Source organism: Hordeum vulgare, chromosome 2H, assembly GCF_904849725.1.
Source record: "Hordeum vulgare subsp. vulgare chromosome 2H, MorexV3_pseudomolecules_assembly, whole genome shotgun sequence".
NCBI lineage: Eukaryota > Viridiplantae > Streptophyta > Magnoliopsida > Poales > Poaceae > Hordeum > Hordeum vulgare.
Window position 1 is genome coordinate 120987836 of NC_058519.1, and position 18102 is coordinate 121005937.

The 18102-nt window shown below is 43.8% G+C and overlaps 1 protein-coding gene across 1 annotated transcript; it reads left to right on the top strand.

Annotated features, from left to right (window-relative positions):
* The first annotated feature begins 315 nt into the window (after positions 1 to 315).
* Positions 316 to 14391, top strand: LOC123425475 (aspartic proteinase 36-like). Its single transcript, XM_045109178.1, has 12 exons — positions 316 to 708; positions 809 to 929; positions 2414 to 2841; positions 2968 to 3124; positions 5941 to 6023; positions 6128 to 6224; positions 6331 to 6403; positions 11884 to 12069; positions 12359 to 12480; positions 12811 to 12912; positions 12993 to 13090; positions 13816 to 14391. Exons 1-12 carry the CDS (start codon positions 452 to 454, stop codon positions 13985 to 13987), a joined length of 1896 nt encoding a protein of 631 aa, XP_044965113.1. The 5' UTR covers positions 316 to 451; the 3' UTR covers positions 13988 to 14391.
* Positions 14392 to 18102: the final 3711 nt, after the last annotated feature.

The window sequence follows — 18102 nt, forward strand, 5'->3', positions numbered from 1 at the left end:
AAAATAAATAAATTCATAGTGACTTATAAGTAAATGGAGGGAGTACAACAAGTTCTTCCCGTTCTTCCCCTTGTCACTTGTCAGCTCCTCCCGTTCCCCTTCCACACTCCAATCTCACTGGAAAAATACACAGCTACGAATCTTTATCCAGTCGCATGCCAGAGCCCCCGTCCGAGGGGCCCCAGGTGCACGTACCCCAGCCGTCAGGCAGGACCACGGGCCATTTTCCTCCACTGGCCTGTGGGCCCTGCGATGCATTCTCCATTGGTAGGCGTTAACGAATATTATCCGACCCGGGCGGCTCGCGTAAACCGCGAATTTCCGACATTGCCCCTCCCCCTTCCTCTAACAAGTCGTCGCCTCGGCCTCGGCCCGGGCCTCGTCGCCCGCCCGCCCCCCCTCGGCACAACGACCTCGACCCTCCCCCATTCCTCGCGCGGCGCGACCGACCATGGCGAGCCGCGGCTGGCGTCGTCCGCTCGGCTCGCTGCCAGCCCTCGCCCTGGCCCTCTTCCTCCTCGCCGTCGCCGCCGCCGCGGCTGGATCCCCCGACCGAGCCGCCCCCTCGCGGCCGCCGCTGGTGCTCCCGCTCACGCTCTCCTACCCCAACGCGAGCCGGGTCGCGTCGTCCAGGTCCAGGAGAGGGCTCGCCGAAGGAGGCCGCCCCAGCGCCCGCATGCGCCTCCACGACGATCTCCTCACCAACGGGTCTGTACAGTTCGGATTCCTCCCTCGTTTCCTTCCCGCCGAATTCGCTGGATGCTCCGTTGGATCTGAGGCTCGCGGATTGTCTTCGTATTGGTTATAGGTATTACACGACGCGGCTGCACATCGGGACGCCCCCGCAGGAGTTCGCGCTGATCGTCGACTCCGGGAGCACCGTCACCTACGTGCCCTGCGCCTCCTGCGAGCAGTGTGGCAACCACCAGGTGGGCCCTGATTCCTCTGCTCCTGTGCTCAGCTACCAGCTCAGAAACTTTGTGCGATGATTAGATTAATTTGGATGGACATTTTGGTACCCACGCCTGAAACTCTAGGTGTGAACCATTGAAGCTAGCTAATTGATTATGTGGTTTCACAGCTGAATACATGTTTGTAATGCTACTTTGCATGCATCGTTATTTAGCGTTCTTAGTTCGCATAACTCGGCACGTAATTTGTCGATAGATCAGGAAATTCAAGTTTAGTTATGTCCTGTGAGTAGAGTACTAGATTGTAGGTGGACTAAGGACACCTCCTCAGCCTGCAGTGAGTAGTAAAACCGAGGCATACTAAATTATATGCTTTCTGTAAATCATTGATGACTCAAATTAACACCGTGTTCGGTATTCCTGAGTGAATACCATGCTTATCTTGGTAATAGCCAACAAAACTTGGCTTTTGTTTCGTGGACATTGTTTCAGCAAAAAGTTGCTCCATTGGATTGCCAAACCTTGTGGCTTTGGTATAATTAGTCCTAAATAAGTGTTAGCCAACTCCTCTTAAATTTCTCTATGTTCTTGGTCCCATTTCCCTTGCCAACAATTGGCAGACAATGCATTTGGCAGGTGTTTTGCTTGGTCATGCCAATGTGTTTGTAGCACCATTTTTTTTGTCTTGTTACCTGTTTAGTTACTATACCAATCCCATTCCCAGTTCTAGATCTAGTATTGCTGTTTTTATAATCTGTGCTGATTATCTGAATGCGGAACAAAATGCTTCCCGTCCTTGTCATATATTTTCAGTTTTTACTACATTCTATAGCCAAATCCAAGAAGATGCATCTATTGCTCGTCTTGTATAACTCGCAGTTTGAAAATTCCATTGGTAATGTCATTGTCAGCCAGTGTAAAGGGACATAAGTGAGATGCATAGATGTCAGCTAACATAAAGGGGAGTAAGTGGGATGTAAAGAGAAACATATACAAACCGAGATGTGGCATTTGAAGTCTTATACTGCCAATATCTTGTGGTCAAAGTAACATGTTAAAAATATGAACACTGGAGGCAAAAAGAGTTAAGACTTTATGACTACTGCTGGTTACTGGTCTGTATAGTTTCAACAAACCAAATTCATAAATAAATTTGATTTGCGGTAACCATCTTGATGCAACTGAAGCAATATAATGATGGACCATGATTTAGCAATTGCCATCATTGTTGTACCATCACATTTAGTATTCTATATTGTGTTTTGCTTACTGAATCACCAAACATTGTTGAAGACATTCGTGTAGTACTGGTGTGGAGATGATTTTGTTTTTGGCCTATTTTTATAATTCAAAATACATGAAGATATGCATGCTGCGATAAGCATCATGCCGTATAGGAAAATATTTCATTCTACTGGTCTAGGAGATCACCACTATTTATGGTTTTAAATTCTTCTGGATTACCAGACAGTTAACGCATGCCGATGTTTTGCTTGATGTAGGATCCAAGGTTTCAACCTGATCTCTCCAGTACATATTCACCAGTAAAATGTAATGTTGATTGCACTTGTGATAGTGATAAGAACCAGTGCACTTATGAGAGGCAGTATGCTGAAATGAGCTCCAGCAGCGGGGTACTTGGTGAGGACATTGTGTCGTTTGGCACAGAAAGTGAACTTAAGCCACAGCGTGCTGTTTTTGGCTGTGAAAATTCTGAAACTGGAGATTTGTTCAGCCAGCATGCTGATGGCATAATGGGGTTGGGCCGTGGTCAACTTAGCATAATGGATCAGCTTGTTGACAAGGGTGTCATAGGTGATTCATTCTCTATGTGCTATGGTGGAATGGATATTGGTGGTGGTGCTATGGTACTTGGTGCAATGCCTGCCCCTCCTGGCATGATATACACACATTCAAACGCTGTCCGCAGGTAACATAAGTTGTTTTGCACGCTTACATGGCAGTTTTGTTCCTTTTTCTGTGTGGGTGGGTTGCAGGTTCCCCTTTTTATAATAGTGATGCACCTTCTTATTAACTTATCTCGAAATGGAAACAGCCCATATTACAACATTGAGTTGAAGGAAATGCATGTTGCTGGAAAGGCATTGCGGGTAGACCCAAGGATCTTTGACGGCAAACATGGGACTGTCTTGGATAGTGGGACCACATATGCATACCTCCCAGAACAAGCTTTTGTAGCTTTTAAAGACGCTGTAAGTTATGAGATGGTTTGCCCTCCAGCTACTTAATAAATTTTACCGTTTCATGGGATCTATGTTCTTCTATAGTTATGTTTCCATTATATGGAATCTACCTTCTTGCTATCTTGTTTTTGCAATTTATACCATTTAAAAAAGCGATCTTTCTATGTTTAAATGCCAATAATAGTAGTTGAGGACCTGCTATCTTTTTTACTTTTAAGGCTTTGCACAAAGGAGGTTAACCATCATGATGACACTAGATGTTTAGTGCCTTGGGGTAATGGAAGTGTTACTCCCTACTTTTGTCTTTGGTACTATCTACTTCTCTATACCTACTACCACCAATATGTTGGTCACTGTTTCTCCTTCTATTCTCTTGACTTGTATTTGGTGCCCGTGCTACGCTACGGAGCCGTGTGAAATAAGGCTTAGTTTTGTTGGTAGAGAGAAACTTGGGCTCTAATCACGTCAGACAAGGGTTTTCATATAATAACAACAGCGACACAACCGGAGTTACATGTGGCCAGGCATACAACCTTAGTTGACACATGTGAACAAACTATTTGCAGCTCTACACACCCAAACAATGGGATGGGCTTCATAATTGTTGCATCTCCGCTTGACCTTTGTCAGACAGAAATCATATAATGGGCTTTGGAGTGAAGGGCTAAAACAAAATTGAAACATAATTATTTTAACTAGATACATACCTGCAGACATTCAGGCTATGTAGTGGGGTCTGCTTAAGTTATAGTACTATGATTGTATGTGTGCGAGTCCCAAAATGTACAGATATACCAAGGTTTATCTGTTAGATGCATCAAGTTCAACATATAACATCATGCTAGAATGAAAAAGTACACGCATGCATGGACTGTAACAAATGTTTCAAGGAAATTACGCGAGGCAGATGGTGTGCTTTTGTAAGAGCCGTTGCTAGTCAAAGTTCTTTAAATATAAATACCTCGTTTTTATGCTCAACTTGTTGGGCACAATACTAATTTTACTTCCAAAGTCATAGTCACGGCACCATATTGCATTGTTAATCAAGAACGTTATTGCAGTTTGGCAATATCTGATTTCTGAATGTCATACAATAACATGCGTGAGTTTTTTTGCCGGAGCATGATGTCAACAATTTTAATGCCAAACGATCAATTAATGAAGGCACATTGACACAACATAATTAGGCCAATGTCAAAATTCTTCTCTCTTGTCCACTTCCCATAAATTCTGTATTTCTATTTAACTTATAAAAAAGTCACTGCATGTATCACGTCCCTTTCCGTCTCTGGAAAATGTGCAGCAGCTACTGAACTATACCTCCAATCCCCACTATTTGTCTATACGAACCCACCTACCTCAGCCTCAGCAAAAAATTCCCAGGCCAAACCTAGTTGCCCCGTATCGTCTCACATAGCTCTAGAACCCAACAACGAGCTCCGGTAGCTGCAGCAGCAACAGTAGCCTGGCGGCTGGTGTGCCCCATCGTGGCCCCTTCCTCTCCTTGCAGCAATCTACCTTGGCCTTGTCTCTCTAGCAGCACCCTGGCTTACTCTCTGCGCCACCGACAACCTCATCTTATCCTCCCGTCGTCTTCCACCTATCCCTATGTAGAGGATCCTCCTCGTCCTGACGACATCCACCCTCGAAGTGCCCTCCTTGCTCTGCCTGCACCGAGCTCCTCCCGTCCTCCCCCTCTATAGATGTGCCGGCGCGACGGCCACATCAAAGGCATCTTCGCCATTGTCCCTACTCCCTTTGCTTGCTTGTGGCCCAGGCCCCTCCTAATGACCAGGCATTCACCTCCGGGTCCCCCCTGCTTCACTGCTTCAAAAGAAGAGGAGAGGGAGAAGAGGTTTATGTTTTCGTCCTTATGTGTGCTGGTGTGGAGGAGATAGAGGAAGATGACGGTGGCGGGCTCAGGCAGGTGGCAGGCATGCGTGGTGAGCGTTGGGCATTGGGAGCTATCTATAGGCTGCAACATCCAAGGGAGAGACTAGGATTCAAAGTTTTGATCGCCGGTGGACAGCAATTGGAGGGGACAGGCGGACGGACAACAACGATTGGGGAATAGTGGCGGCGGGCGGACATGAACGATTGGGCACGAATGTATTACGGGATTCGATAGGAAGGAGGCATTTTTATTTCGTCTAGTGCTGCAGCGGGTTCCACATATAATAGGAGGAGGTGGGTGAGTGAACTCACCACCAACTCAAATCTTTAGAAGTAGTAAAGATTCTTGCTTTGCAAAATTGTCCGAATTACTGTTGGAATTTAATCACTCAACTCCCCTCCCCCCTCCCTCCTGAGATATGCTTCACACTCTCGAACACATACACAGAACTACTAAGGCTGTCTTGGTGACTTGCTGCCTCACACAGACAAATCCATTTCTCTTATTGATGCACTACTAGCTTACCTTACAAAGATGGCATACCTATTTATAGGCTACATGAACGAACCTTGACCAATACAGCTCAGAAGTAGCTAGCTTCCTCGCATACTAAGATAACTAGTAGTCAAACTTCCTTTACCTTTTGACTGCTCTTACTGCCATGCAGCTATGATATGATTGGACTAGAAAACTTCAGGCAAGCTTAGCATAGCTACTCCTCTCTGACATGCATGCATATGTTTAAAATAACGACAAGATTAATTCTAACAATTACAATGAACACATGTGCGCACCTTGTGTTTTCATCTTGTTTCTTACCTCATGCAAGCAGTTTTCTGTTTTGGTCCTATGTTAGCAGTTTTGGAAACAAAAAACTGTTTATTCTACTCTTGGTAAAACATGATGTATTGATTATATTCTTAATCAATAGGTGTCAAGCCAGGTCCATCCCCTCAAGAAAATCCGTGGACCTGACCCAAATTACAAGGACATCTGCTTTGCAGGTGCTGGAAGGTGACTTCCGATGATCATAACAATCATTTATTTTCGTTAGCAATTCTTTTGATGTTCTCAGCAACATTTATATAGAGCTGTAATGTGCATCACTTTACTTCCAGGAACGTCTCCCAGTTATCAGAGGTCTTTCCAAAGGTTGACATGGTATTTGGAAATGGACAGAAGCTCTCACTTTCACCTGAAAATTATTTATTCCGGGTAAATCACGGAGTTATAAATATTTCAATCCAATTAGGCAGCATTTGTTTACTTTGCCTGTTGGTGCTGTCCGCTGATTCTGTGTCTCTCCAATTTTGAAATAAAGCACTCCAAAGTCGAAGGGGCTTATTGCTTGGGTGTCTTCCAAAATGGGAAAGATCCAACAACTCTATTAGGTGGTAAGGCGCTAAATTCTAGTAGGAGTTTCAAGAACATTTGCCTTACAATCCCTCTACATTTCTTATTCGTGTCATTTGCACCCGCATGACTTATCGTGCACTTTGCTGTTGGTCCTCTTGGACAAAACTGTTTGTAGGTTATCCATTGTTTGTTTCTAGTGTGTATCTTTCTATCAGAACCCACCCACATTGCTAGTTTGCTACTGGGTAGTTAAATAATGTATTTCCTATTGCCGTGTTGACTTAAAAGTACACAAGCTTACTAGATTTGTGCATTAGGATTACTACTGGAAAACATTTGATGCCATCCATCTGTAACACTTTCTGATTTTGTCATCCTGGGCATGAAAATGATTAGTACTCCCTCTGTTCCTAAATACTTGTTGTCGGGAGAATTAGACTAGTTCTCCCCAACAACAAATATTGTGGTATAGAGGAAGTAGTATATTCTGAATAATAAAAGGCATGTGGACGGGCACTATTACCAGTTTTCTATACCTACTAATAAAGCAAGGTGATATCCTTGGTTTCGTCCCGTTTAGATAAAAATTTAGTAGATGTTTTTTTTTGATACGCGAGTTGGTACTAATAATTAATTAAAAACGGGTTTTTCTGTTAGGAAAGCAACTTATCTTTATTGAAGGCCCAAGGGGCATATATATATTACACAAGACTTGAGGTGCAAGGGAAGTAAACATAGACTAATATGACTCCTAGACCAATACTAATACTTCCTAACACCCCCCTCAAATGCAAAGCGTATGCAATAGCATTGCATTTGAAGAAGTGTAATACTAAAAAAAATGATAATCCAAATCCGCGTCTTGAGAGTGTCGTCGTAGCATGAAGAGTCTTCAAAACTTGTCGAGTCGCCGAAGGAGATAACGAAGAGATGGCACATCAGAGGTAGACACCGCATCACTTGAAGATACAAGATAAGTATCAAGAGAAGATGGGTTGTCAAAAGAAGATGGCACATCAAGAGAATAAAGCATTGTGCAGAAAATCATAGTCCACGACAACCGTCGGCGAAAGAAGCTCGGCGGATAAGGCACGATGGACGTAGATCGACAATGCAAAAGAAGTCCAGGAAATCCTATAGAAAACAACAAGGGCAAATAGGCCACAAAAGTTGCATAGAAAGGATCAGGACCAAAGAAAAGGCTGACGGACTAAGGTATGGTGGACTCGCATGGCATGAGAAAACACAAAATATCAACGGATTTGGTGGACGCAGCGGAAAATGACAGAGAAGCCAGAACAGCAGAGTAGTAGCAGCAGGAAAGCAGCTAGCAACAGGTAGCGTACACCACGTTGTAGCAAGTGGTAGCGTACACCAGCGGGCAGCATGGCGTGCAGACAAGCATGCAGCAGCAGCCAGCGTAGCAGAAGATAGCAGCAGGTACGCACACTAAAACACAAGCAACACCCGCCGCAAGAACTCGAGCTTCTGATCCAACTCGCGGCGAGCCGGTGACCGATCGATTGGTTGCAAGAAGAAGTCGAGGCCATGGAGGCGGTGAAGAAGCAGCAGCTGGAGGCGCAGCTGGAGGCGACAGAGAAGCTGTTCGCGTCCGGCGACCTGCGGCGGGCCAGGATGCACGTCGACATGGCCGTGGCCGTGGACCGCTCCGGGGCCTGCCCGGAGGCCCAGCGCGCGCGCCGCATACAGGGTCCTCGCCGCCGCCGCCGCCAACAGCAGCAGCAATGCCAGCCACTACGCTGTCCTCGGCGTCGCCGCGCCGCCCGGCGGCAGGCCCGCCAGGGAGTCCCACGACGCCGTCAAGGCCCAGCACAAGGCGCTCTGCGACGCGTTCGAGGCCGCCGGCGCAACCTGGAGCGGCGGCTTCGCGAGATCCGGCAGGGGCCGGCGGGATCCGGCCTGATCTGCAGCGACTGGGGGCAACTGGAGGCGGCGGGATCCGACGACACGAGAACCAGCAGCGTGGCCGTGGTGGGATCCAGCGAGTCTGGGAACCAGCAGCGCTTCGATCTGGACCTGCAGCCTGTAGCTTCGATCTGGACGGGAACCAGCAGCGGCTGCAGCGCTTCGATCTGGAGACGGGAACCAGCAGCGGCTGCAGCGCTTTGATCTGAAGACGGGAACCAGCAGCGGTTTGGAGATGGGGGAAGCCGGCGGGATCCAGAGATCGAGCGGGGAGGCCCGGTTGGAGATCGATCGGGATGGAGAGATTGGATCGGGAGGGCGAGTTGCGGCACCCGAAAAAAATAACCTAAGCTCTAATACCATGTTAGGAAAGCAACTTATCTTTATTGAAGGCCCAAGGGGCATATATATATTACACAAGACTTGAGGTGCAAGGGAAGTAAACATAGACTAATATGACTCCTAGACCAATACTAATACTTCCTAACATTTTCGAGCGGCCGTTTCGTATGGAAAAATAGTTTCTGTGCAATGTATTTGTTAGTCTTGCTAAATTGGGCCTGGCCGGCCCAGGGCATAGATTTAATGCATAGCAATAATTCATTAAAAAAATGCATAGGTGGGATTCAATCTCCAAATCTCGCACCGCATTCTATTGCTGCTTACCAACCAGGCCACTGTATGCTTCTGAATATAAGTAAATGCGTCAGTTTTATATATCTATTCAAAGAACTACATAGGCCACACGGCTGTAATGGGCCTCGGCCTGCATTCTAGCGGCTGGGCCGGCTGCATCAACTGACAAAAAAACAAGAATATTCATGTTGATTAGTCCCACCTTGCTACACAAAACGTATTCTCACCAATTTATATACGTTTAGTCAGGGCCCTCTCCAGGATTTCGGGGGCCCTGTGCGAAATGTTAAATGGGGCTCTAGAATTTTTCAAAAATCCTACAAATAAAGAACTAATGTAGTTAAATCATACTCTTTCTGACCCGAAATTCTTGTCTTAGCTCTGTCTAGAAATGGATGTATCTAAATACTAAAACTTGACTAGATACATTCACATCTAAACAAATCTAAGACAAAATTTTTGGGACGTAGGGAGTACTTAATTTCATTTTACTGTATGACTTCTAATATGTGTTATTTCATTCAAATATGGGTTACTTAATACAATAATTAGAATATGTTACTTAATACAATACATGAGTGCTAAAAGAGGAAAGGTAGCGCTAGATTAACTGAGCTCATGTGTAAAATATTTTGATGTATGATCACCTATCTTCATAAAACAGTTCTACCAATTCATGTGAAGTCAGAACCTTGGGCTGTAGAGCATAAACTAAGTTATGAATTATCAATCTATCTAAAGTATGAAGAATAAGGCTACAATGATTAATTATCAGTTATGCTACTAGTGTATTGCAAATTGTCAAAAATAGCTAGACAAGCTACAAAGTCAATTTCTGAAACTAATAGCGAAACACTGGCTGCAACATAAAAGCCTAAAAACTGACAACATATAACACTGTCACATACTACTCATTAGCCCAAACAAATTCAGCCGAACAACTCTACTAATGCTTGGATTAAAAAATCGAATCAGATTGATCTGGCCGTGTGTGCTGAATTTGAGGCAGAGAGGGGAAACTGGAGATACAGAACTTATTACGGAACGGGCGCCGACCGGGCAGATGGAAAGGAACTGGCCGGCAGAAGGCGGCGGCGCCCTGCTCGGTGATCAGTCGTTCGTTTCGGAGAGGGTCAGCGACAGCGGGTACTAGGGCAAGGCGCGCACGCAATCGAGGGAACAGCCAAAACGCGAACGAGTGAAGCGAGCAGGCCGGAAACCTGCAGCGATCTGTATGTGCAGGACGGTTGTTTTCCTGCTGTTTTCTTCTTCTTCTGATTACGCCTACATATTCAGTGATTTGGGGGCCCCAAAAAATTGGGGGCCCTGTGCGGTCGGCCACTTTGGCCTGCCTTGTCGACCGGCCTGCGTTTAGTGTTGTTTGTCGTGAGCTAATTAAATGGGATCCCTAAGGGAAAACGTGGGAGAATCTGGATCCCTAAAAAAATGTGGGGGAGGCTTTGCAGTGATTATGTGGGCTGGAAAAAAAGTGCTTAAAATTGAAGAGGAAGGATTGTGCTACAGAAGAAGACAGCGAGGACGACGAGTAGCTGGGTCTGAAACCCATGTGCATGGGAGCTCCTCATGTCATACAACAACAATTCACTACTCTAATTAAGAGCTCAGTTCAAAATCCCATCTATGTATTGTCCTAGGGATAGAGATCGCTGTTGTATTCTTGATCACTAAAAGAACTGATATTGCAATCTGTGTTGTATCACTAAAAGGATTGTAAGGGCGTCTAGCAAGTTTCCCCCTACTATCATTTGCTGCCATTATTCATGGCACTGTTGGTGGTTTAGGTTGACGGGACTCAACAATTCATCTTCTCGAACTCGCTACAGGACGTTCTGCTTGCGCATAACTGATAATTTTCTCTCCCGTTGGAACACACGGGCATATGTGCTAGTATGTACTTATGTGTGGTGAGAATTTGATTTGAAACTTGAGGAATTGTGTATTATAAATGATTATTTTGATGCCATCCATATGTAACACTATCTAAGCACTGCTATGCATACGACACTTTTCCATCCGTTTTTTGTACGATAGATCAAATTACTGTTAGATTCCCATCACATTCCTGATCAGTGCTGTTCAAAGTTAGTGTTGTAAGTTGTAACTAAATCAGACATCAACTGTTGTACACACAGACAGAGTATTTCCAGTCTGATCTTGTCTTCTTTTACATAGAAATGGTTAGTAGTATATGCTGAATAATGAAATTCTGACTCGCGAACTAAATGATGAACTCGGGGAATTGTATAACATATTACTTCCCCATTTCCAGTTACTTGTGTTTTTTATTTATTTGAACATTGTATAAATGATTGACAGTTACGATCTGACCTGCCTTTTTGTGCTAGCTTTTCTTGGCATCACTTCTTCAATTCATTCAGTAGTCTACTCACTCAAGCTGAAATTTGTAGCAAAATATCTGGTGATCATAAAAACTCCTTTTGTGAATAATAAGGCACACAAGCCCTGTTTCCTCAAAGAAAGGGAACATGCGATTCTTCTTAACTTATTATGCCTACATGAAAACCAGAAACAAGCTAGGACAGTGTCACTTCCAGATTTCAGCGAACTTAGAGCCATGGGTTTATGGAGTGAACATGCGGAAGATGAGCCTGCGGGTAAAGCTTCCTGCAATGGTCGTGGGTGGTTGAAACTGACACAAAATATGGGACCAGTATCTCTAATGACGGGAATAATAGCTGATATAATAGAACTTAGCTGCTATATGTTCTCATGTTAGTCACCCTTTTTTTCTACAGTGAATCTTCCTTATAAGTGATATGCATCTTCAATTCTTGATTCACTCATAAGTGAAAGTTCATCCATTTTTTAGAAAGTTTTGTTTGTTTGTATTGTTAGGAACATGCTAACATACTTCGTTTTTGTTCATTTGGAAACCTCTGCCCTTATGAATAGCTAACACAATGTTCTCTGGCAGGAATCGTTGTTCGCAATACTCTTGTAACCTATGACCGCCACAATGAAAAGATTGGATTTTGGAAAACTAACTGTTCAGAGTTGTGGGAGAGACTCCAGAGTGGTGGGGCTCCTTCACCAGCACCTTCAAATGATCCAGGTCCACAAGCAGATTTATCGCCAGCTCCTGCTCCAAGTGGTTTGCCAGGTTTCGCTTTCTTACTCTCTGTTTATTTTGCATGTATTATTCGATGAATGATGAGCATATATTAGTTGTTTGTCGACTCATAGGTGGTAACTTGGGAGTATCATTTTTTTTGCTTGCATGGTTGGTAAGCTCTTTGATGCTTCGAAGTCCCAAATTTTATAGGGCTTTATATTTTGTGATAAATGAGGCAGTTGCTCAACCTGTCTCTGTAAAGGTTATCTCTATCCATAATTTATTTGATATTGTATGTACACATGATTTATCATATTTGTGATTTTTTTGCTTGCAGAATTTGATGTTGGTCTCATCACTGTTTATATGTCGATAAATGTTACATATCCAAACCTGAAACCTCACCTACATGAGTTGGCTGAGCTGTTAGCTAAAGAGCTGGAGATAGATTCCAGTCAGGTAAGGATGAAACATAGTATGACAATGCTATGATTGTGCTAGTTATGTTTGTAGAATGCTTCCTTTTTGAAGGAGTAAGAACAACTATTCTTGGAATTTACTTGATTTTGCTCTAATTTGATACTCCCTCCGCTCCATAATATAAGTCTTTTTAGAGATTTCACTAGAGGACTACATACGGATGTATATAGACATACTTTAAAGTGTAAATTCACTCATTTTGCTCCGTATGTAGTCCCTTAGTGAAAACGCTTAAAAGACTTATATTTAGGAACGGAGGGAGTAGTAATTTATGGTGATTTGGCTGAAGTTACTCTTTTGTTCTTATAGGTACGAGTTATGAATGTTACTGGGCAGGGAAACTCTACACTAATCAGATGGGATATTTTCCCAGCTGGATCTTCTGATTCTATGTCTAATGCAACAGCAATGGTATCATCCACTCTTGTGGACTATTTCAGTTTTCTTCTTCTTTGCAGAATGATTGATCATTTGCTTTAATATTATGATAGGGTATCATTTATCGGCTGCAACATCATGTTCAGTTGCCTGAACATCTTGGCAGTTATCAGTTACTTGAGTGGAATGTGCAGCAACCTATATCGAGAAGGTGAAAAAATGCTTAATGTGTTCCATTCGTACAATGCCCGATGTACATTCACATTTTCTAACTTGGCCATCCCTTAATCCAGAAGAATTTTAGTTCATTTAGAATAAGTATAACACCTTACCTGAAATGACCATGCAAGACCACTTTAACATGTCTCGAGGCTTAAAAGGTCACAAAAAGGAAGTTACCAGAACACATAATGGAAGTTAACGAGTTACAAAAATAACGTTAGATAATGTCTGTAATGGCTTCAACATTCGGTACTACATTGCAGCTATCATAACGTTAATCTGTAGTTCTGTACCATTGTCATTCTTCTTTTCTTGAAAGATAGCTTTAGACCTCTAGTGCATAATATTGATCTGCAGTGGTGAATATGAAAGCCTGCCTGGCAAAGTTGCTGAGGATTGCCAAATACCATTGGCACTGATTATTTAAGGACTTTCCTGCGGGGCTGTTTGGAAGAAGGGTATTTTTCGGTGAAGTTCCGGTATTTAAGTTAATTCAAACAAAATACCATTTTTTCACCAAGAAACCCCTCTTTCAAACAAGCCTAATGACGATATTTTGTATTACATCCTCATTTTATGTGTTCCCGAATAGTATCTTTTGTCTGCATTAACATTCTATATGACCGATTTCCTTGAATGGTGTTTCGATGGTGCTATATGATTTACATTTTATTGTCTTGCATACATTTGACATTCCATCAAACTTTGTTACAGGTCATGGTTGCAAGAACATGTTGTCTCCATACTGGTTGGAGTTTTGCTAGTAGTTTTCCTGTCTTTATCGGCCTTTTTAGGACTGTATCTGTGGAGGAAGAAATTTAGAGGTCAAGCTGCATATAGACCTGTGGGCTCAGTGGGGCCTGAGCAAGAACTCCAACCGCTATAACCGCTATAATATTGGAGCTCTTTGACTGGGCAACAAATAGGTAATTCTTTGGTAGAGATACTACTATGTGGGCTACCATATTGCGGAGGTACACATCTGCTGTTGGAGTAGCCCTTTTCCTTTGTATGTAACACAAAGCATCTAGCTTACAGAAGAAGCACATGATTACATGACTTGTTGGTTCAAAACTTAGAGAATTAGTTCATAAACTATCTAGCGATTCAGATCAAGGGCTCCCTCTTGAGGCTTACAGTAGAAGAAGGTTTTGTTCATGTAATGTAGATTAAATAGAATAGACCAGACACAAATCGCACTGGTGGACGCAATGTTGTAATATCTATTTGATAAGGACCGATGACCTTTTTGCTTCTTCAGTAATTTCTATGACGAAGGTTTCACGTCCATTGGTTGTGTGGTGTTCAGCTTGAGGATACTGGTGTAGAACTGACAAACTGTTACTTTTTCTTTTATCAATTTGTATCACAGAATCACTCCGTTGGCTCAGCCTGTCATACCAAGCAGGAACATCGTAGGTGGTAAGCCATCTTATGCAATCTTGATTCCCCTCATTTTTGCACGAATCTCAGTGTGGAGACATCGGCCTAGAGTGCCGATCGAGACACAGCATTTAGACTTCAATCTAGCAACAACTTATACGTTTGGTGGCGCCAATTTCATCGGTTGTTTTTTGTTGCATGGAGGGAGGCCATGGCCAATTTTCGCCTCATTATTGTTTCTTTTGGGAAGGAAATAATGACTAGCTTTATTAATTTAGAAGACAATTACATCGTTCATTAGTTTATCGACAATGCAATCTGGCGGTTCCTTTTTTTTTCTTTTTGCGGGGAAAACACTTGTATTACTCAGACCAACACGGGATTACAATCAGCAGTGGCTAGCTCAAGAACAGGTGGCCCGGATTCAATCCAGGTCATCGTTCTACCTTCTATCCTACCAAAACTAGCAAGACTCCTACTAACTTTATTCTGATATCGTTCTACCTTCTATCCTACCAAAACTAGCAAGACTCCTACTAACTTTATTCTGATTACAGGTGGCATGAGTAACACAAGTTTCACGAAATGACAAATTCAGCTTAATCTCTCTAACTAGAGGCGTATAAGCAGATTTGTCACACTCCAAGCTCTTGATCATCTTGTAGGCCGAATAAGAATCAGTTTCCACAAGCAAGGGCTGATTCACTCTTTGCAGGGCTGATGATAATCCTTCCATTATTGCATGTAGTTTAGCTTCCAACTCAACTCTGCACACACCAAGGCTTCTCGTGGCTGAGAACACAATACTCCCTTCATGGTTCCTTAGTATCATACCCGAACCAACAGAATTTGAAGAAAAGGAACCAGCAGTATTGAGTTTGCACCAGCCATCGGGCGGTTTTGTCCACGGGATCAGTGAATTTGCAAGAGCGTGCGATAACAGGCCAGGTGGAATACCAAACTAATTAGTGGCTGGCGTGGGGCAAGCAGATCAGACACATAATCATAGTAGCTGAGCAAAAAGGTTTTAGAGGCTTCCACTGGCGGGGGCTGTTTGTCATGCACAATCTCATTTCTGATGAACCATATCCTCCAGATTAGCATTAACACCTTACATCTTTGGCTAGGAGTCAGGGGGGGGGGGGCAGTGGTTGAAAAAGCCACTCTTTCCCAACATTCTGAACAGATCGTACCTTAGGTATATCCCACACATTAGACATGGCTGTCCACAACTCCTTTGCACGCGGGCAAACAACGAAAGGGTGAAAATTGTTCTCACTCCCCAATCCACAAATTGGACACGTGCTGCATGTCCAGGGTCCGTTTGTGTTTATTATTCCATGTTGGCAAAGTATCAGTGATCAACCTCCAAGCGCAAGTCTTCACAGTGGGCGGAACCTTCGACTTTCATATTAAATCCCACATAGACCTCTCTCCATCTGGACTAGAGCTGGATGCAGAGTGACCATCACGATGAGCCGAATCAAACGCCAAATTGTATGCGCTCTTGACAGTGAACACCCCATGTTTCTCGGGACCCCAAGCAATAATATCATCACCCAGTCGCGGGCATGCCCGAATCTTCAAGATTTCAGCAGCGTCTCCAGGCATGAATATGGATTTTACAAGTCCTTCATTCCAAGCACCCCGGTCAGTGAGCAGCTCCGAGACAAACCTGTAACGGCATCTCCCCTATGGACTGTAAGGTTTGTACGAGTATGGTCTCGGTATCCAATTGTCTCTCCAAATTCGGACCTTGTTCCCGTTGCCAATCCTCCAAATCAACCCCTTCTTTAACAGATCAAGTCCGTAGCTTATAGCCTGCCAGGTTGGTGAGGCATTTCCGGCGAACACTGTATCAATTCCCATTAGGGTAGTATCGAGCCTTCAATAACCGAGCACAAAGGCTGTGAGGTCTGTCAATCAACCTCCACGCTTGCCTTGCCAACAAAGCCTGGTTAAACATACGGTAGTCTTGAAAGCCCGCCCCTCCTCTGCTCTTCGGCTCCAATAGCTTGTCCCAAGAATTCCAATGAACTTTACGTTTCCCTTTTTAGCTCCCCAATAGAAATTCATGACCATGGAGGTAAGATCATCGCACACCGAAAAAGGGACCTTAAACACACCCATGACATAGGTTGGCAGCGCTTGCGCCACCGATTTAATTAGAATTTCTCTCCCACGCCGAGACAAATGACCATCACCCCACTGCATGAGCCGTTTTGATAGCCTGACTTGGAAATTCTGAAATTTACCTTTGGTCATGTGACCATCCGGTGTAGGCAGGCCCAGATACTTCTCTTCAAAAACTGATTGGGAGATGCTTAGAACACACCTAACATCTTCCTGGTCGGCCTCCACACACGACTCGCCAAAAAACGCAGAACATTTATCAAAGTTTAACAATTGCCCAGTCACCATGCCATAGAGATCCAGGGATTCTTTCACTTGCACTGCTTGATCATGAGAAGCTTTGAAAAACAACATTGTATCGTCTGCAAACAACAGGTGAGAAATGCCAGGGGCGCGCCGACATATCTTTAGGGGAGCAATGTTACCAGACAAGACCTTCTTATTCAAAATTGCAGAGAGACCGTCAGCCACAAACAAAAACAGGAAGGGGGGAAATGGATCACCTCGCCTAAGACCTCGCGAAGGAGCAAATGAATCTAATGAAGTTCCATTTAATTTAACTGAATACCTCACCGACGTGACACAAGACATAATTCAGTCAACCCATCGGAGAGAGAACCCCATCTTTAGCATCGCATGCTTTAAGAAGAACCAGTCCACCCTATCATACGCCTTAGATAGATCGAGCTTATAGGCACAAAAAAAATTAGTTGGATCTTTCTCTTGTTTGATGTAGTGAATGCACCGAAGGCTATTTGTGCATTATCCGTAATCATCCTTCCAGGAATAAAGGCACTTTGCTCTGGTGTAATGATATGGTCCAGCAGAGGCCGAAGCCTATTAACCATACATTTAGAGATGACCTTGTAAACAACATTACAGAGGCTTATTGGTCTAAACTCAGAGAGTTTCGTTGGGCTTTGCACCTTAGGAATCAACACAATGGAGGTTTGATTAATTCCTTCAGGCATAACTCCAGCACTGAAAAAGATCCTTCACAACATTAAAGATACTCTCCTTAACCACAGGCCAGTTCCTATGAAAAAACCTTGCAGGGAACCCATCACGACCAGGTGCCTTGAGTGGGCCAATCTGGAAAATCGCATCTGAAATTTCCTTGTCGCGCGCACAAAGTCTCACATTTTCCTCCTCAGTGATAATTGATTCAAAAAGCTCAAGGACAGGAGTAGCATTAAGGGATGGATCAGCAGAGAACATTTTAAGGAAATATTCATTCGCCATGGAACCCATCTCATCCATATCAGTCTGTTCCACACCGTTTTCATCCATGAGTTTTCTGATTTTGTTCTTTCTAGCCCTCCAGACTGCTTTGCTTTGAAAGTACTTGGTATTTCTATCTCCCTCTTTTAACCATGAGATTCTAGACCTTTGGAGCCAAAGCATTTCTTCCTGGTATAACAACTCATTCATCTTATCCGTGACATCCCGTATGTCCGCCCTATCCGCATTCATGTTCATCAATTC

What these genes read in the sequence shown, in the direction of transcription:
- LOC123425475 (XM_045109178.1), top strand. Translation starts at nt 452, where the DNA reads ATGGCGAGCCGCGGCTGGCGTCGTCCGCTCGGCTCGCTGCCAGCCCTC. An exon ending in TCCAACAACTCTATTAGGTG is followed by an intron (nt 6,404 to 11,883) that starts GTAAGGCGCTAA and finishes GTTCTCTGGCAG; the next exon opens with GAATCGTTGTTCGCAATACT. An exon ending in TGCTCCAAGTGGTTTGCCAG is followed by an intron (nt 12,070 to 12,358) that starts GTTTCGCTTTCT and finishes TTTTGCTTGCAG; the next exon opens with AATTTGATGTTGGTCTCATC.